General features: G+C 40.2%; 1 protein-coding gene across 2 annotated transcripts in view; it reads right to left on the bottom strand.

The window, feature by feature from the left end:
- Window positions 1–21,833, bottom strand: part of col18a1a (collagen type XVIII alpha 1 chain a) — a 100,133-nt gene that overhangs the window by 55,405 nt on the left and 22,895 nt on the right. Inside the window, exon 1 of one of the 2 annotated variants that reach the window (XM_049594402.1) lies at window positions 1,423–1,872. The exons of the other annotated variant lie outside the window; for it this stretch is intronic. Within the exon in view, the coding sequence (XP_049450359.1) occupies window positions 1,423–1,756 (334 nt within the window). The 5' untranslated portion in view covers window positions 1,757–1,872. Of the gene's footprint in view, window positions 1–1,422; window positions 1,873–21,833 lie in introns of those variants that run through there. 2 annotated transcript variants of the gene reach the window in all.

The raw sequence follows: 21,833 nt of genomic DNA on the forward strand, positions 1-21,833 counted from the left end.
GAGAAAATACACATCAGTTAGTTTGATAATGAACCATAAACTCTCTGTACTCTGTGTGCATGAGTGTGTTTATGTGTGTTATAATGACCTTTAAGTAGTAAGTCACACGCAATCCAAAGGACAAGGGAAACACATACATGCAAAACTGTAAGGAGTGCTGGCACCATGCTTGTTAGGCTGTAGCCAGAACTTCCTTTTAACAACAGGACTAACAAACTTGAAGCATGCTTATTATTATTCAATGTTAATGTTCTGTGCATAGGGACCAAGATATTGTTAATGTCTTTGGCTGTGCCAACAGGGATATATGTAAATTTTTGATTGGGTATCGGGTATTGGGTATTGGGTAGTGGGAGGGAACACCAGACAAACTGGGGAGTAGGGACACCAAAAAACTGGTTAAGATGAATCCCAAATCTAGGATTCATTTAAACCAGCGATTACCTTTCTGGTTACTAACTGACAAGCATTGATACCCATCATCCTCCTTGTCTGGTAGATTGTGGCACTCCAAGGGGAAGCGTCCCTCATCCAGGAGTGTCCAGCAACTGTCCCGCAAGACTTCGCAGAAACTCCGGCAAGGCAACACTGGCAGCGGGGACTGAGAGCCACACTTAGGTACCAAGAGAAGGCAGAAAAACCACTCCAAACTATGGTGGCAAGGTGACTTCAACAGCCATGCCCATTCGTTTAAGAGTGCCTCGACTTCCTCCACACTGCTTTGGTTGAGGTAATTGGGCACAACAAACCTTTCCCCAACCATGTAGGAGCAATAAGGGAGAGCAGTATCTATCAACAAGCACCGTGGGGATTCTACAACTAGCTCTGAGCTAGTCACCACTTTCTGGCTAGTTGCTGATGCTTGACTGGGTACTTGAGGTTGGGCCACTATGGGCATTGAGGTGGCTTCTGGTCTCTTGCTAGCTGGTGGTGGGGTCATTAACATTTTTGAGGTAGTTGTTGGTGTTTGGATTGAAGAAAGCGTCTGGCTAACAAATGAAGCTTGTTTAGTCTGTGACACTTGATTAGATAAAGCTTCCTGTTTAGCTGTTGATTCACCAGCTGGTAACAGAGTATCTTCCACAACTCCAAGAAGATTTTGCTCCGATTTTGTGCTACCAAGATTATGGCCCTCATCTGTTCTGTTACTAGTTACCCAGACACTCTTTTCAAACTCTATTTTCATCTCAGTTATTTGGGACTCTACACTGCCACCACTATCAAACCCCCCATAATCAGTTGGCATTACTACTCCTTGTGTTTCAAAACCAGATCCCCAGCTAGTTTCAGCTCCTGATGTTAATCCAGAGCCAGACCAATGACCTGACCCAGTGTCTGATGCCAATTCAGACTCAAGCCCAGATCCAAGTCCTGAAACATTTTCTGTAAAGCTTAAATAATCAGATTCTCCAGAACCCATACCCTCTAGAGAAGATGTGCCATTACCAGGTTCACGTATGCGTGATGAAATCCGTGCTGTCTCCGGTTGTGTTGTAGGTATTAGAGTGGTCTGTCGTGGTCCCTCAGTCTGCACAACCTTTGGGATCCCATGTCCCTCATCAATGATCTCCTCTCCAACCCTTGCAATATTCTCTGATGGTGGTTCTCCACTACCTGCTGGACTGCCAGACCCCTCATGGTCCACTGTTGGGGGCAAAGTTGTAGTACCACTCCAGGCCCAGAACCAAGCATCAGAGTAGACCACCCATAGGGTCAACAAAAACAAAACTCCAAAGTGGGTCCTCATTTTAGGCATAATACCAAGTCTTTACCACATCCACCGGCTTGATCAGGCTCCCAGAGTGAACTGTGACATGTCCACACTGCCACTATACTCCTCACACACACTTTCCAGCTCTGTCTCCACACACACTCCACTAGGCAGAGAGGAAAAGTGAAGAGGAGTGCCCCATTCAAAAGAGTAAAGGGGGAGAGCAGGAGGAGGTGTGCTCCGTATTGGCTGCCCTGGCAATATTTCCTCTCCTAACTCCTCCTTCCTCCTCCTTCTCCTTTTGTCACAGCAGTGAAAAGCGATCTCTCCTGCTGACTGATACCTTAGAATTACGGCAGCTTTGCCTTTCAGTGTACAATACTGATGCTTTCAGTGTTTTACAGAGAGGAGCAATTTGTTCCCCTTGGCTCGTTCTCTTTGTTAAAACATGATAATGGGAAAACTGCAGATATAGCTTTAAAAACTCTTAACTGTGTGAAACTGCATTGGGAGCAAAAGCTGTTGTCAAGTGATTTGGTAATTTCAACAAAAAGAGCTGAAACTACTTGTAAACTAAAGTAATTCAATCCACCTGTGCCAGTAAAAGTTTTTACAATTATTCCTTACATTTAGATGAATACAGTGTCAAATTCAAGCCATTAATTAATGTAAATGTATCATCTTCTATTCTTCCACTAGTTCCTGCATACATTGTCCCCTCTCTATATGGTGCCATTTACTGTTCAATCGGGTTAAGACCCCTGTTTTCAATGCTCTGTGGTTACACAGTAATCCAGGACTCACTTTCTTGTCCAGACTGGTTTCTCATACTGCCTACCATGCTGTGATCAGTTGACAGAGACCCTCAACATCTGCTAATGGGGGATTAGTGATAAAGGGAACAGGAGGTTTGTGCAAATGTGTTTCTAATAGCACCTCTGTTCAAAATTAAGGCAGGGATGTTGTGCATGTAACATTAGTTCCTGATGGGGAACTTGGGTCATTTGTGCACAGCAGGCAACTATCCCTATAAATGTTCCAGACGCTAATGTTGAGATGCACAAATGTCTTGACACGAGCTTGACAACTTTGTATCCTATGGCTTTCTGTCATGGCTTCTGGTCACTAATGGTCTAACTTATCCATGTCTGCAAGATTATGTTTGTTTGATCTAACACAGGGGGAGGGTGAACACCAAAGACATTAAAAAAGGATGGAAAATATTGACACTAGCAAAAATGTGAATGCAATACATCCTTCAACATTTCATACATCTAATACAAACTACAAAGACTAGTGAACTGTGACCTATTAAAGAAAAGAATGCGGTATAGCTCACTTATGTATCACAAGGCTGAATTATTTTTCCACTTTTTGCCCTGATGACACTTTTAATGAAAGAAAAATATTGTGTGTAGTCATATGAAAAGTGGCTTCCTTTTGGGTAAACATGACTAAGGCACTTGTGGTTGTCTTGAACTGGTGTCTGTTTGACTTTTACTTACAAGAACATTTGTTCCTTTAAGGAACCAAAAAGCAAAAAAGTATACTTGCCACCGCTAAAATATTTCATAACGAACGCTACTTTAAGAATGGAAGATGTAAGGTTTTCTATTCTCAGTTCAGCGGCAGAATTCTAAGAGGCTAGTTGTAGCATGATTTCATAAATGTAAATTACTAGATCCTCTGGGCAAGGAGGAGTTAACACTCTTAACCAAGCAATTGTTCACTCTAAACCTGTCAAAAGGAGACAATTTGATTATAGCGGTTCCTTGAAAAAAAAAAAAAAAAGAAGAATGACAACTTTCTGTGGGAGACTCATGTTCACGTTGACTTTAGGCAATGCTCCTCAAGAAAGGGACCATTATGAAATGTTGCAGGTGACATTAAAAGCGAACACAAGCCACAAGCCCATTCTTCTGTGGTCAGACAAACTCAGTGACCAAAGTATTCTTTTGTAAGTCTGTAAACTAAAATAAACATGACGTTTATAGTCGAGACTTGGCTAATAAACCCTAGGGTAATAAACTCTGTCTTGTGATAGATAATGATTAGCCCTAGACATCAATTCTACCCCACTAATGGACTCTCTAGTTTATTGCATTATTGTATAGGTTTTTATTTCAGAACAAAAACGAAATAGCAGACACTTTCTTCAGCAAGAATTTCCACAGGTCATTCAAACCAGATCATTGTAACTTAATGACAGCAGAGGTGCCTTTACTGTTCTACACTTCCCATGTCCTGTGGGGAGTCCCATCAGCATGATCTGCTCTTTTATCTTGTCCCTTTCTGTTCTCTTAACTACACAAGATGCCAACCCTAATCACTCACAGAATCCAGAGAGAAGGAATAAGTTGTCTAAAAGAGTACTCCCATCAGTATTTCAAAAATGACAATGAATTAGCCTGAAGATGTTTTGTATGACAACAAAAGATAAAAGATCTTACAAAGTTTGGAAATGTTCTGCTATACTTAACAGTAGGAAACTTGCCAAAAGACTTGGGTGGCCAGGCATATACTCTGTCACCTTAGAACTAGGAAACAATCCGCTTAGTGATGGAAAAACCTGACGAGGAAAAGACAAAATTCCATTTAATGAAGGTAGTACTTTTGTGCTTTTTAGTGACAGTTTTCTCAGCACAGGTAATCTGCAGATATCATAACATGCCTTGAACCTTGTCAAAAGTCCCTCTTTTCAACATCCCTTTCATGTTGACTGCTGCCGGAATAGAGTACAGGCTGGGTAATGTCAACACGGCCAGAAGATTTCCTGTTTTCAGGAGTAGCATTTGTAATTGGAACAGGTAATTACAGTAAGAATAGTTGAAAAGTCTGCACTGTCCTGTATGAACAAAGGAGCACATCCACGGTACTTTGCTGATGATACATCTTGTTTTTAGGGAACTCAAACTCAAACAGATCAAATAAGCCGTCCTTTTAATATGTGTTATTTGAGAAAGTGAAAAGAAATGTTTCTTGGTGGGACTAATAATTAGAACAACTGTCACGACTATGTTTAAAACGCTTCGGTAAAAATGTGGTTCATATATATTTTATTCAACACACATGGCTGAGATAAGATATCTTATAAGATATCTAAGCTCAATAAATGAAGTGGTTCCTACTCTGGAGACCACTGTGCAGCTAAAGCATGTCTTTTACAAGGGTTTAAGAACTTCCCTTTGACACAGTTCACATGCTGGTCACTGCAGCCTGCTGACAGAGGACCATTATCTCAGCAGGGATCTGTAATCTAAAGGGTCAGTTCACCCAAATTACAAAAAAATGTTATGTTTCAGTGCTTCAGTGGCACCACTAATGAAATTCCATTCACCTTCATTGTATTTGAGTGGTGGCAGAAGTCTTAGCAGCAGATTAAACCAATGATTAAACCAAAAGTATCTCCATGGCTCAATACCAAGAGGAGTATTTGATGATTTTGGTGAAGTGACCCAGGAACTCATCAACAAGAGACACAGATGTCACATGTTACACGGGTATAATGAAAACCCATTACATCTTCATTGGTAAAACAATGTAATAAACCTTTGGAAATGATGGAATCAAAATGACTGAAGGTTTTGTTTTCAACATTCAGAGCATTAATATTGCAGCACACCAATATATGCTGCATAAAGATAAAGTAATGGCAGCCTGAGCCGAGAATGAAGTCACGCTCCATCTGTGTGTGCTGTAATCCGAACTTCTCTGTGGTTTGTTGTAGTGAGCTGGTGCGGCCAGGCATGCATGTGCATGTGTGTATACCACTAGCTAGCTCACTGCTGCCGCTTTGCACTGCATTTATACGGCAGTTACAGCTTGGGATGGCGTTGTTGCAGAAGCGTAGCGCCTGCCCTCTGGTCCCCCCTGATTGTTAGCTTTGTCAGCACCGTCGCTGTGAGCTGTTTATGGAGGTAGCATCGTTAGCTGCTCGCCACTGGCTCAGCCACCTCCATCTTGAGAACCATTTCCCGACAACTCCTACGCTTTGAATTTCACATAAAACCATACAGTGTGGAGTCAGACTTTAAAAACCACATGCTTTCACTGCTTTATTGTCTTGTCTTTAATTGAGATTTACCATGAATACTGTGTATCTCTCCACCTTTAAGAAAAGAAAACCTTTTATTATATATGTAGATATAGCAAAGTGCCATTCCTTAAAAATGTCTTTAATGTCTGCGACCTGTGAAATCCTGAGATGTTTGAGCAGAGGATGAACTGAAATTCCAGCCCCCCCAGTGTCTGTCCTCACAATACAGAGACAAAAGCTTGAAACCTAAGACCAGGAATGAGTCTGAGTGCTGAGACCATGAATGGGAGGATAAATGATCAACTAATTACAACACCAACAAAACCCACTGAACATAATCCATGAGGGGCCAAAGGCCTCCAATTATCTGTCACTGCACAGCAGTACTTTATGCCAAACTGTCATTCAGCTTTTGAATTTCATATGCAGAGTGCCAATTTCATCAGTACTAAATATAGCTTTTGTGAATAATTTAAGAACACAAGGACATGTGCAACACAATCTCCTACACAACTGGCACTGGAAAGAGGGAAAGTATATGTTTCAAATGTAGTTTACAATAAACCTTCTCTATTAACCTAAATGTTAACTCAACACTTGAGCACTATACAGCAAGTCATTTTGACCTGAAGTGTAACTGCTGTATAAACAGAGAGGCACAAAACTAGACGCACGCTACACCACGGGTCGACAATACTAAAACGCAAGGGTGTATTCTCTGCAGTCCTTGAAGCAGCTAAAGGGCCTTTTGGCAGCCCTCCCTGCACCTTCACTGGTGTTATTTCAGCAAGTGGGGGTCGTTGACCTCTCGCTGTGAGTCATAGTGTAGTTGCCGTTTCAGCGGTTACACAAGCAATAAGCTCCTAGGCACTCAGAGCTGGGAGTTTTAAATGACACACACAAATTAGGATGTCCACACAGAAAGTCATAAACGAGCCTGCATATGGTTGAAATACATGCACACACACACATACACACACGCACATGTACAAATAAACATGGGCTGCAGTCGCACGGCATGTCACAGCTGAGCAGCAGTGTAAACGGACACAAACAGACACAAACTATAGCGAACATATGGCTGAAACACACACACACACACACACACACACACACACACACACACACACACAAATAGTACTCCCCAGCAAGTCACAGCTGAGCAGCAGTGTAAACATATCTCAACTTGAATCCACCACAGAAATAAAAACACATGAGGAAATGCCTGTAATACCATCATCTGATAATTTTCACCACTGAGCATTCTCTCTACATATTGTATTTGACTGTTAGCAAAGACAAAACACCTCTCATCTGACCCTGTATCCCTGTGCAACAGGGTGGTGAATCACAGTACAGTACAGGGACCATTCAACAGCTTTCGAACTAAATTTAAAGCCTGCTGTGAATCTTAAAAAACAGAGTGCATTCATCTGTCTTATCCCCTCTTTTAAAGGCACAATCAGCAATTTGTGGTCATGTACCCTTGTTGTTCTAGTCTCATGTGTATGTACCAGAATGTAAACTTTACGTTCTATTGAGTCAAAGTTAGCCTTGCTGGATGGCAAACGAGAACTGCATATATATGTGTATTATCAGGTTAAATTCAACTCAACAGCAGCAGACTGAGCTCTGAAACATGTAGTGCATCTATACTGCCACACTACACAGGACAAACTCCACGCCTGAATCAAAGACCCTAATTCAAATGACATCTCCTCTTACATCTCTAAGATCTCAGACCAGTGAATGTGTGTCACTGACTGTGTGAGACAGCCGGAGAATGAGAGGTGGGGGGTTGGCTGACAGAACAGAGGTCAGAAGGTCACAGCTATCAGATTAGGAGGGAAAGGGGTCCCGTTTCCCACAAATAGAGACTTATCACAGCCCTGGAGTGGCCTGCAGGAGCAGGTTGGGAGTGAGTAACCCTGCCTGTAGTATAAAGGCCTCCCATTGAGATATGATAGCTACTGTGAACCCAAACTGTTTAAGATTTTTAAATTTATCATTGATGGAAGAGCTGCAGTCCAGCGTTAAAATTTAGAAAAGTGCTAGAGTGCATTCACGCCACACTTGGGCAAACTACCCACAGGGTTGCATTGCTGTGGGTATGAAAAGAGGAAATATGAATCAGGAAGTCAGGTGTGATGATCTGTTTAAATGAAAAATGCTTAGCAGTACTACAGGCTGTGCTCTGTTCTCAAGAATGGGGTGATCCTTAAACTCACTGTCCGTCTGACCCCTTGTTCTGCCCTGTTAACCATGACACCAAACCATCTGTAATATGAGGAAGCATTTGGTTGGTCAATGAAATGAATATTAACTTGACATTGTAGCAAGACCTTAAATTAATGTGAATGAATTAATTACCTGTCACTTCAAATTTGTTCAACGCTGACCTGAATTAAAGGGTAACTAAGTGGTGTTCCCCTTCAAAACAAAATGATCAATCATTTTTGACATTCTCTATCAGTGGCAAGTTGCAACACTGATAGCATTCTCACAAAAGTTTCTAACTCTAACCTAAACTTAAAGTAACAATGACTTTGAAAACCAAAAACGCCATCACACTGCAAGGTAAACACTGAGCTGTCCAGTCAGCACTGATCCCAGCAGATCCTCAACATAAGGGCAACGTTTTCTTGAAAAGTAGTAAAACCTACTGATTGCTTCAAAGACTGCTAGGCTGCATCTTTCAACTGAACAATCCAGTATCCTGTAGAAAGAGACAGCCGGGCAGACAGAGCCCTGCGGGGTTCCTCGCAGTCCTGCTCAGGCAAGCAGAAACAGCTTGGCTGTCACTCTGAATAAGACACATTCCATAACAACAGGAGAATATGTAGCCTGCGGGGCCTTAACAACAGTTACAGTATAGGAAAGAGGTACTGTATATGAGATCGAAGGGGGAGGGCAGCCATGTTTTACTATCTTTAATGCATAGAAGAAATATTATTTTCCCAGTAAACACCATCACTTATCTAGAGGGGCAGATCAAAGCTAGACTGCTGTTCTGCACATAAATTGCACCCTGAGAATATGACAACTATATGTTCCACTTAGTTTGAAACACCATGAAATTCCCGGCTGACTAATGAGTGATCGGTTCCTTTGTTGTTTCTTTGGCTTGAGATTTAATCAAATCCCTTGAAAGATGTGTTTTGGGAACTGCTACTCATGCAGAAGCCAAACAGAGAAATTCTTTACATCAATGTATGTACATAAACTCTGCTATAATAACTCACAGCCACACAACCATTAAGACTGACACATTCTTCAAATTGTATAAGTCAGTTACCAGGGAATTCCACCTTCACTCAGCTTCATCATCTCTTCCAGGCCGGAATATTACACTGATTAAAGGAATTATCTTTCAAGGATAAAACATGCAACACAGCTTAAAAAGAGGTGTGGTGCGGGAACTGACCTACGGATTCAAACTGCCTTACTGTCATCCTAAAAAAATCCCTCTCTAAAAGAACTTATTTCTTTTACTGTAATGACTCCACTAATTAGTGCACTTTGAAGTCAGAGCATCCGGAAATGTCAGAACTGTAATCGGCCCACCATGCTTGGGAGGTGTTATCTCAGCTAATGACAGACACAGTATTGATTCTTCTGCCTCGAACAAAACTTCACAGAGGAGATGAGCTGAAACTACAGAGCACACTTTGACTTATTAAAGCTGTGTGGCTGGTTTAGATAAGTTTTTAGAGTTTACATAAAGTCATGGTATTATTAGCTATTGTCTCTACAGTTCAAGGAGGTGTTTTCTGGTGAGGTTGGAAAGGAAGGATATTCCCACTGTTCTGCAGAGCCCTTAGGATACACAATCTTTACCACATACTAAGGAGACGACTGCAGCTGCATCACAAATAACAAGCAGCAGGTTAGGAACATCTGATTGTGCTTGTATTTCTGCTTGGAGTATCACTTCACAGAGTAGTGAGGCTGTGTGGAAATAGCTCCCTCTACTGTCCACAATGTGAGCCACATCTAGATGCAGTAAAATAGGGCGACAGTTTCTCAATCACACAGCCTTGCATCAGATGTCTGTCAGAAACCGACTGAACTACACGTAAAATGCTACCACAATAGAATGAAAGCAGTCCATGTTTTTCCACCTCATGGAGCTGCCCAATAGAAAATGGTTTACTCTAAGTATAGATGGCTGCATTGTCTCATTCAGAATAAAACGATAACAGACATTTCACAGTGATCAGTAAAAATCAAATGTCCTACATCCTCGCAGCTGCACACTGCGCCAAACGATGACAAAAAGCAAACCTCTGTAGACAGGTGGTGCTCTCCTAACAAAAAAACACACCTGTGGAAAATCAAACACAACGTCCATACGGCTTGTCAACAGCAAACAGCACCTCACGGCAGATAAAGCATATGGTCAAGATGCTGTGGAAAAAACTTTTTTCTTTTCTAAGTGCCAGAAAGTGTGTAGCTGGAAAATAAGAGGGAATGACCGTGTTACACACTGTTTAATATGATGCTCACTAAGATAACAATCTAATTAACAAGGTGTTTATTTTCATCAGCTACGTCAACGTGGTGGCCGAGCCTCCGGCAGAACTTTCAACACACCTGCACTGTTGATGTCACAGCACAAAGAAAAACCACAGACATGTGTTCACAGTTATTATGCTTCCTGAATGATGGGACTCCACGATTAAGTCCTTAAAGGCACCGGTTCTTTGACATTTAATAGCCCATGAGATGACTTGCAAGAGGATGTATGGATAGATTATGGAATTATCACCACTGCCAAAGTAATCCTCTTGTTCACTCAAGCAAATAACTCAAAACAGATTTTCATCTTTGTGCTGAAATTACAAAGAGAATATCTACATAATCTGTGTAATGTGCCTCAAAGACATGAGGAAGCATGCTGGTGCTGTTCACTGTTTTCATCAGCAGAGGGAGACTACATCACTGTCAGGTTTATGATGGGGTTCAATGGGACGCTGACCTCATTACAGTCCAAAGCACTTAGGTCAGAGGACCGTCATCAGCATGCACACACATGCACAAATGTCAAATGAGAGACGGGTGGGGCAGACTAACAGGATGACAAAGTCCATTAAGGTCATCACAGGAAACAGAGCCTAAATATTTAGTTACACCAACCTGCGGCAGAGTGCCATGATGCACACAGAAGTATGAATGCAACCTCTTTTCAACAGCACTTCATCACTATGTGAGGTACTTTATATTTTATTTCTTCAACCAACGGTATTTTTATTTAATAATGTCCATTTTCTTTTGTCTTTTTTAAAATAATAAACATTCCTTGTTTGCCTGAGTACTGAGGACAAATCAAAGCTTGATTGTTTAGACTAGATTGTCTACACTAGATTTAGATTTAGACTAGATTGTTTAGAAGAATGACAAATAATTCAATTTCATAAAGTGAATAAAGTTGATTTCTGCAAGTAACACAATAAAGGAACACTTGTATTGACTTGTACAAGTAGTCTTAAATCAAAAATATACAAAGAGCTCAGCTCACCGAGACTTCCTATTAACTACTGGACACCATCAACACATTTGTACTTATTCTTAACAAACCTTGAATCGGTACATTGGTTTTTTATCATGTGCATCTAAGAATAAATTCATTTTTCAAAAGACAGCCCAGTGGAACATTGGGTGAACTTCAAGCGAAGGGTCATCCCGCTCTGACAAATCATTTACCTGCTCTCTAGACCTGAAAAGAATGAAGAGGGACTCTCCCACACCTGGAATCCAGACACTCTGCTTGTCTTATATGGGCAGGGTTAGAGGGTCACAGAGTTAGAAATGTCACATTCAGGTTAGCTACATATTTACCTGAGAATATATGGGTCAGCAAATTTTAAATAACAGCATTCTAATTCCTTGTTGTGAAAGGAAAAACATTAGATTTGGTATTATTAGTGATCTCTGTGTTGTGAAAAATGTAATTTCAACAAATTCAACAGGGCCTTTATTCTCTTTGTGGTGGAGAGTGGGGTCAGTTTCACCAGGTGGCTACAGGTCAGAGAATTGGGCCTGCTGGCTGAAAGGTTATACGTTTTCCTCCTAAGACCAGCTGGGAAAATCTGGATTGGGGGTGTAAATGAGTGACAGTGTCATTTCCTTTCATGAACTGACATGAAGAGGTCCCTCAGTAAGGTGCTTAACCTCCAATTGGAGCTTCTCACTGGCTAATGATAAATGACTGCAAAGGTCATGTGTGAGCAGTTCAAGCACTTGACTGTAGTTCAATTTAATGTTATTATTATTTTTAATTTTTATGTATTCTTGTACTGAACAGCTGTCTTTGGCAATGTGCAACCCTCCAGCAATCACAGTGGTGTGCAGGACACACTAATTGAGCAATGCTACATAAACAACGCTTACTTGCAGGCTAACGAAAGCCAGCCCATTCACATTTCCATTTCAAATCAACACAAAATTGTAGGTCTGTTAAGGAAATGAAAGAGGAAAATAGTTCATATCTCATTTTTCCATCGGTAACCACTAGTTAATGGGAGTCTGGAGGTGGAGAGGTTAGTGGAAGAATTGCACATACCAGCTGTTTCCCTGTGACTGCCTAACAGGACGGTGCACGGCAAGTCTGAACCTTTCCTTCGGCAGACATCTGACACACATGAAAGAGGCCAAGGGGTACAATTTGGGGCCAAATGCTGAAACATAATTTGTCAACTCATAAAAAATGAGGGATACAACCAATGCCATGTTTAGGAAAGTCAACTGAAGAAAAATACCACAAGACTGAACAACAGATGCGTTTACAGCCACTACTTTTTAACGACTGGCTCGGAATCAGAAGGGTTACTAATTTCAGGTTCTGTAATACCAGCTCACCACCAATCAAAGGGAAATCCTGGTGGTTGCTACCTGATCAGCTACAGTGTTGTGTTTGGGCCAGCTGGTGATGACAACTCTGTCATTCTCACTTCCCACAAAGATGAAACAACGTGGAGATCGGAAGTCCGGCATTAGCAGTGTTGACTTTGGGGATTAGGATCCATAACCGGATGGGCAGAAAAAGAACAAATCATCCAGATACTTCTTTGAGAGGCATCTGTAAGTGACTGCAGGGAAACGGAAAACAGAAATGACATATTTTAAATAATCCTTGAACTTTTTGTTTTCTCTCAAAAAAGGCCATGTCTGTTACTCTGTGACATGTCTGTGCTAATATATACAGTACACTGTATTTGTCCCCCGAGGATTCGTTTGTGCACATATTTATTTTTGTTTGGGTTGTTGTTTTTATTATTATCCTTTCCCAGAAGAACAGGCACAATGACTGTGGGTTATGAGAAATTATGTAAACAGTGTAATCTCAGGGAAATGGAGTGTGGGGAGAAACTCTTGATCCTGAAGCAACAATACCGAGACAAGTCAAAACTAGAATTACCATCTCATGACTGTATGCCTCTGCCAACGATACACATTGCAGTTTACAACCATGTCTGTCCAGACTCATATGTAGCCATGACATTGGACAATGCTTTAATTGTCGATGTTGCTGCAAAGAAGCAATGTATTCTAAAACATGGATGTTTAAATTTTCCACGCTGCAGCAGCAAAGATCTACACAATCAGAACAGTTCCAAGGTGAACACCCAAGATTAGTGTCACCAATTCAGTATCTGTAATGTCTCCCCTCTGTTCCTGAGTTACAGCGTTCAGTAATGGCCAGAAAAGGGTTTTTGCAGAACATTACGATGTCACACTGAAGTTGACCTCTGATCTTACGATGTCAAATGTCATTACTTCATTATCTTATCCTATTTGACACTTCAAGCATGAAACTTTATCATAAATAATGTACAAATTCTTGAGTTGTGGCCAAAACATATTTTGTGAGGTCACAGTGGCCTTGACATTGTTGAGTCCAAGTGGACATTTGTGCCAAATTTGAGAGATTTGTTCAAGAGCATGTGACCAATGCAAGGTTACAGTGACCTTGACCTTTGATCACCAAAATCTAATCAGTTCATTGTTGAGTCCAAGTAGAGGTTTGTTTGTGCCAAATTTGAAGAAATTCCTTCTGCATCTTCTTGAGATACCATGTTAATAAGAATGCAACAGACAAGGTCACAGTGACCTTTGACCACCAAATCCTTATCAGTTTGTCCTTGACTTTAAGTAGACATCTGTGCCAAATTTGAAAAAAATCCTTAAGGTGCTCTTGAGATATCATGTTCAAGAGGATGAGACTTATGCATGGTCACTGTGACCTTGACCTTTGAGCACTAAAATCTATTCAATTCATTATTGAGTCCAAGTGGCTGTTTGTGCCTCTAGGTGTTCTTGAGATATCACATTCACAAGATGGGTCGTCAACTTCTCTAATGCTAATGGGGAATAAAACTCATGACACATTAACTCGTCACAGCAGTTTCATTGGTGGTTCTTAAACGATGAATATGCTACTTCACTGCATCATCAAGTCTGGTTAGAGTTTTAAAAGAGAAACTGCAAAAATCTGTGTGTGCAAAACTTATACAGAACATAGTAACGACAGTAAAGAGTTAATTTTTATTGATTTATTTTGTTAACGTTGTCAGCTAAAACACTTACAAAAAGATTTAAGCCATCTGTACAAAGAGTATGACATGCTGCTGGCCAGAATGAAAGATTTCTTTGTCTATTTATTGTTGTATTTTTTGACATTATTTTTGATTAATATTGTTTTATAATTGCCTCAGATTTATGAAATATTCCACTGTTAAGTATCTGTAATGTTCTGACAATGAATAATAATTAAAACTATAATTAACTTTCTGGTTTCTTCAACTTTCACTCTGGAACAAAAACAGCTTGAAACTTAAAAGAAATAATGACTTGACATTTATCCTGACAATTATTAATGTCAACGGGATACATTTTTTTAATCATTATAACATCTTTGGCCATATTGCTCAGCTCTAATTTGAAGTAAAATAGATGACACAGTGCTTCAGGGCATGGGTTGAGATTTCCAAATTCCTGCCTGTTGTCAGCATTGTAGTAGTACATTAGAGCTTTATAGCAAACGGAAAAGGGCTATTTAAAGTTCCAAATTCTTAAAAGGTAAATTAAGCAAGATGTCTGACTGAAAGCCCCATCTGTGTTAGCAGAATAAAGCCTTGAGCAAACAGGAGAAAGATTGGATGTTCTTCTGGGTTTGCTTTGTTCCATTAACATGATAACCAAAAAAATCCCATTATTGTGGCCAAGTTCTCTTTTATGTGGGATCTGACTTCATGTTTGACTTTTGCAAAGAGATTCTACGAGAAACTGGTAATTGTGTTGTTTACCCACATTATTTGAGAAATTCCCGTCACACACACTGAAAGACTTTGGCTGCTTTTTAATGGTGTCCTCTTTAATGTTTCTCACCCGTGTAATAAAAGGCATGGCAGACAGCCTGGTAGACTTGGCTTCGGTGCAAACCAACCATCATCACTGTGGATTGTGATTGTGATCCGCTGAGACATGAATTTACAGGAGTGTTTCTTTTGTCATTCCTGATCTGAAGCATCATTTGTGGCTATTTTTACTCACCCCACACTTTGTACACACTACAAGAGTCAAGGTTCTTTTGTCTGATGTGTTCCTTATGAATAACATAAAACTAAACTACTACCACTATCCAGAGTAAAACAGGTTTACCCATATTAAGAGTCATTTCACGTGTCACAGATTCTACAAAACAAAGCATTTTAGATTGTCTACAGATGATATCTCAGTCTCAGTGTCTCAGACAGTGTTTATTTCCGCTAACTGACTCATACCAAAATGAGTAAAATTTGTCCTGCTGCTAAAGCACATGAGTCACGATAAGCACGGGCAAATCGGAAATTTCTCCCGTTTGCTAACAGATGGAGGGGAAATCCAGACGCCTATATTATCAGACATTCAATAACAACTGGGACTAGCCTTTCATGCTAGAGGGATTTGCAAACATTTATGCTTTTCCAAACATTTATGTCATGTTCACAAAGATGCCTGCACTAGACAAGGCATTATCTGTCCAATCTGCTCAGCTTTTATGGATAGAGAAGATTTGGAGACATGAAACAATGATTTTATCCTGTAAAAGGCTTCCAATCCCTAAACCCAATAACATCTCATCTGCAGCTAGTTGCACAGTAGTTGTGCTGAGTGGGAACCACCCAGGTAATGATTCTAGCTAACAAAGATGAAAAGCACAGAAGAGTATGTCTGGTTTTGATACTTTCAGGCACAGTATGTCTGTGTGTGTTAAGGTGTGTATGTACAGTTGATGCTAGAGGAGCAGGAATTAAGCCTTGGACTTTACAAATCATTGGGTAATTCCAGCAATGTCAACCAGGCCATTTCCTCAGCCTCTTAATCCCAAAATGAGTGAAGCATGTGTTTAAACATCAAAAGGTCCTGGGACTGTGGCCGTTAGAGGAGCATTCTTCTGCGACCATGCCAGTGAATAGGAGTCGTTTCAAGAAGCTTTACTTAGCCGACCAAGCATTAAGTGCCCTCAATTGGTCTATTAGGAGAAAAAATGAATAGAAAATAAAAAAAAAAACTTTTGGTGCAAGGCAGTGTCATCACCTTATTATGCTGAAATCATTAACTTTTGTGAGGCTTCACATATCTGCTCATTTAACACACTCCCAAATAACTGCGTATTTGTAACCTATATTATTCTCTATATAAAATAAAAAATAAGTATTCTAATATCACTGTAAAGATATATTAATTAGGAATACTTATTTTTTTGCATTGTTGGTGCACAAGTGTTACCAGGTAAAACAATAAATAAATCAAATTTAGTGACGGAAAAACAGAAACATGTAGCCTGCCTTATATCTAGACAGGGAAAACGCCTGTCACAAAAATACTGCTGAATCTTAACTTTAACAGTGGCACGTGGTAAATCACAAAGTTGTACAACTCTGTATAAAATGATCACAATCTATTGGGTTATAATTGAATTATTGCCATCATCATCAGCTGAGATTTATTTGAAATGACTCCATTTGTCAATCAAAGAGTTACTAGGCCATAAAATAAATCATATTCATCACGAGAGTTATGATGTGTGCAAACCAACACACTTACACACACAAACACACACATTGCCTACAGACCTTTCCAGGAGTCATGTGATGATTAAGATGGCAGCTTCAGCCATATTTCAGCCAAAAAATGTTTGGAACGCACTGAGACAACAGAGGGGTAGGTTATGCTGCAAGGTAGGTTTGTAATGTTTCTAAGGATGCTCTGATAAACTGTGTTGTCACTAATGGATACCACTTACTGTCAGAAATTCAAGTCGATCACTCTCTATGATGGATGAAACATTTTGCTGTCACTTTTCAGGTCTAGTGTTTGACGCTCGAAAATAGACTTTGGGTTGAAACTCACTCAGGATTATTGAACAGAACTACTACCACACCACAAAGCATTACTCACCCTACTTTGCCCCTCTCATGTATGAGCATTACAGTCAAGTCACAATGGTAACCATCTAAGCTTGGGCGGTATCATGGTATAATAGTGTACCACGGTATTTAGAAATCCTGATGGTATGACTTTCAATACCTTCAAAACCACTGCAAGTGGTGCGGATAATGTTACAGGACTGTCTAGCAACGGCACAGAGACACCGTGGGGAAAAACAGCATATTTTTACATCACACTCCGTAAATTAAGGATTATTTCCACCAAACAAGCAGTGCTGCACACAAATATTGTCATACACTAAGCCTATTACCATCCGTTTCTCTAAGAGAATCATCATCATTGGAAAAAAAAAAGTAAGTCTCTTTGATTAGGGAAACACTTCTGAAAAACATGTAATGGCACAAGGTTTCAGCACAGGGCCCTGAGGTGCACACAGCATTCACCATACATATTCACAATTACACCAACGCATGAAGCACACACTTTCCATACAAAGGATATCAAAAAGGAATTGTTCCTTTCGTTCAGCAGATCTAAAGAGCGAGTTGTGGAGGAAGAACCGGGATAAAAAAGAGGAAATGCTGCGGCTTTGCATGTTCAGTAGAACTTCATCTACATAATCTACAGTAAGCAAAGAAACTGTTTGCAGATGAAAGCTCTTGTGCAAGACAAGACAATACAAGCATACAAAGGCATGGTAATAAAAACCCCAGAATACTGCTGACTCTTATCAGCATTCAGCAGACCATCCCAAGACACAAAGGCCAGGGTTAGGGATGAGTTCATAGCACCTCCAGAGCAGTGAGCTGCTGTACCAAAAATTCTGACATTTTCGTTAATGTTGGGCAAGTTAAGTGTGACCACCACAGAAATGCTTAAGAAAAAATATTCTGTTATTTGTGTATTCATAATTGTAATTCAACACTTTTTTCTTTGCTCGAATGATAATAGCTGTTGCAAGAGTGTGTGTGTGTATGTTCGCCATACCTCTTGGGCTCATTTACAAATTCCAAACTACCTAATTTATTGTAATTTAGTGGTATTTATTCACTGCATGAGAACCTACCTCCCATGCCTTGTAGACTGTGGGCAACTTTATATACTTAACATTTAGATTCAAATTCAAATAACGGCCAACTTTTTTTTTGACATTTGGGGACACACATGGAGAACCAAGACATAAAATATACTTCACTTCCGCTCCTATGATTTGTGTTTTACTCTAATGCAGTCGCTTTCATTCCCTTTAGTTAAATTAAGACTCACCTTCCCTTAATCATACCCCAGTCAAGCCAGCAGACAAAACAAAGTCACCACAAGACACTGCTGTGAGCTGCGGGCTTCCTGTTCTGACAGGAAACAACATTTTGTTTATAACAGTTATTCATTTGTCATCATCAGGGTTATTTTCTTAAATTTGATGATGTTTCCACAAGCTAATGAGTAGTCAACATGTCTAATAAACTGACCTTTATGTGTACAATTGGGAGAATGTTCTCTTTAATTGTAACTGAGTGTGATCATTTCACAATGGAAAGATTTGATCCCAAGAAAGGACAGAACTGTTTAGATGCTGTGTCACAGCTATGTAAACACTCAAGAGAAATGGCCCAATTCTATGATTTTAATGAAAGAAAAAAGGCAAGATGGACTAAATCAAACAACAAACTGAGAGAGACGGGCCATCCCTGACCAAAAAAGGTCTTTCTGCAATGTCCATCGTTTCAATCTTCACTCCCAGCCCTAAACAGCCCCCCCCCCAAGCTCCAAACCCCAAAGTGAAAACATTCCTACTTAAATTATCCCATTAGAACAAAAGAGCCTCTCTACAAAAAAAGGGGACAAAAGCGGAAAAACAAGCATTCCAATCATGTTGGTTCAGGCTTTGCAATACCAAAATACTGCATGTGAAAGCAGGATGGCAGGCAGGCGCACCAAAAGTATCGCCCCGGGGCTGTGGTTTTGTGTGGTCAGTCAGAGAGGGTGGAGTTTTCTACCACCTACACACTCCCGGATACAAGACAGTCTGACTCAGTGCAAGTGTCAGCCAGAAATCTATTTGTCCTCTCAACAAACAAGTCTATTTGTTTCTTTGACATCAATGGCTGAAAACAGTGTCACATCAACATTGTTATAGTCAGTGCTACAGCCTTTTGTACCACATCACTCCGACCTCACCAACTGCGGTCCGGGCCATGTCGCCAAGCACAAAATAAAAGTAGATTTAGACAAAAACTACATCCCAGCTCGCAAAATGAGAATATCAGAGAGCAACATTAGTCACTGCAAACGCCTCCTGTTTCCTTTAGGTAGGAAAACTGATGAAAATAATGAGTCTTTTTTTTTTTTTTTTTTTTTCAGTTGCACAAACTTACAAGTGGGGGAGTAGCAGACTCAAGTGTCTGTGATTGATAAAACATGTCTAAATGATTTGGGAGAAGGAAAACATGGAGGTGTTTTCAAACCACATGTGATTTACTTCACATCTGTAACACTTTCATGAAGCATTAGGAAAAAAACAGCTGACAGTGTAGGAGGAGAAAGAGACAGGATAAGAGAGGTTGAGGCAGAATTTGTCATCTTTGATACATATAACACAGCAACTGAATTTCTATGGGCCTCGATTATTTAAACAGATGTAAAGGGATTTCCTTCATCATTGCGTTGCATTAGTCATTTTGCTGAATGACTACAGATGGCTGCAGCAACATTTTTCACTGCAAGGACCTAAGAAAGGGATATTGCTGTAGTCTCAATTCAGATTCAGTTTATATACTTCCTACAGTGACAACATGCATATCTTCAATATTACCGTGATGTTTTTTTTTTTGTTGTTTTTTTTTTGAGTGACATGCAGCAAAGGGCCACAGGCTGGAATCGAACCCGGGCCGCTTCATAACGCTGCCATTCAGAATCAACATTTGAATGCTCAGTATTTCTGATGTAGATGAACATGAGGCTACACTAATACTATTAGAATTATAGTATTTGTAGGATTTGACTCCAGTGGTGGAGCTCATGTGATCCAAACCTTTCCAATAACTCCACCACATTTTTATCAAGCAAATTCATTCATATCGGTTGCCATTCAGCCATTAAAAGAGAAAACAAAAATCACAGCAGTCAAAAAGCTGTTTGCCCTCCCACAAAGGGAGGCCACACCTGTATTAACAGGCCGGTCTAGCAGCAACCTATCAACACTATAAATGTAAACATTGGTTTGAATCTAAAAAAAAAAAAAAAAATATATATATATATATATATATATATATATATATTAATCCAAAAAAATCACTTCATTCATATGGAGGATTTTGTTTGATTTTTTTTCCCTTGGGGTGATGATATCATAAAATCTAGCAATATTTGAAAACCCCAATAGAAGCTTTAAATGTTAAAACGTAATACATTCAGTACAACCCTGGTTTCAGCATATTCACATTTATACTGAGTGAACAATGCAGCAAGAAAATGAAAGACACATAAAGATAAGGAAAGTAGCTTTTTCATTTTACCAAATGGTGAGTCCTCAGCTGGCCTCGACTGGTCAAGGTAAATCACCTGACCTCAATCCAACTGAGCATGTGTTTTCTTTACAAAAGAACAGATGGAAAGCAAAAAGCCCCTGAAGCATTTCCACAAGAAGAAAAGCTGGCCAAAATCTAGGCCTGGCAGAGGATCACCAGAGAACCTGAGCCGTACACTGCATGTGCAACCAAATATTTATAAAGTCTTTATTTTCACCAGACACAAATACAGAGAGTGCGCACACTTTAAATCTCATAGTCACTGTTTTATTTCTAATCAAATGAGCTGTAGTACAAAAGTCAACACAACAAAAAAATGTGTCACTGCCCCAATACTTTGACTACACCTTTTTAATATGTTGTAATACCACACCTTACGATTAAAGACTTGCTACCTAGTCTTCAAGGACAACTAAACATACAGCAAAACTGAATAGGACAGATCAAACATCCCCAAATCTTACGAGGCAGCAGTGAAAAAAAAACAGGAAGTGTCCTAAAGGATTGTGTCATCTAGACACAATGCTGCAGCCTTTTAAAGTCTGGGTGGGGCGTACAAGTCCTGCCATCTGAATACCTGCTCTCTTTACTTGTCCCTCTTTCTGTGCCTTGCAAGTTAACTTTTATGACCTGGTCCAAGGAGAAATGCAAAGGGTGTGGAGGACACTTAAATGTACACAGGCCGTCCCTGTAGACGAAAGACAAGATGGGAAGGCTTCATCCTTTCATCCCTGGACATCAAAGATCTGACAGAGCTGAATGGGCTAACCCTGACCCACAAGTACAGAGCTGGACAACTTAAACATTCCACCGCCCTCATACATCAGTGTGTCCTTCAGCAGCAGTGGACCACCACAGACTGTCCCTTTACAAAGCACATAATGGTCTGTTGTCTTTCCACTGCGGTTGACATCATGCACTGTAACTTTCCAATGCTCTCATCCTAATATGTTTTTAACACCAGAGTTTCAACTTTCTCTTTTTTGTGGTTGCATTTGGTAAAAGTATCAATGGTGCCCAGCAGGTCCTATGACTCTGGTGATCTCCTCCTGACTTTTCTTCTAGTGCTACAATCACGCCAAACTTTGTTGAACACTTCCCCATCATGTCCCCATCATCCTCAGCT

Source organism: Epinephelus fuscoguttatus, linkage group LG13 (assembly GCF_011397635.1).
Source record: "Epinephelus fuscoguttatus linkage group LG13, E.fuscoguttatus.final_Chr_v1".
Lineage (NCBI taxonomy): Eukaryota > Metazoa > Chordata > Actinopteri > Perciformes > Serranidae > Epinephelus > Epinephelus fuscoguttatus.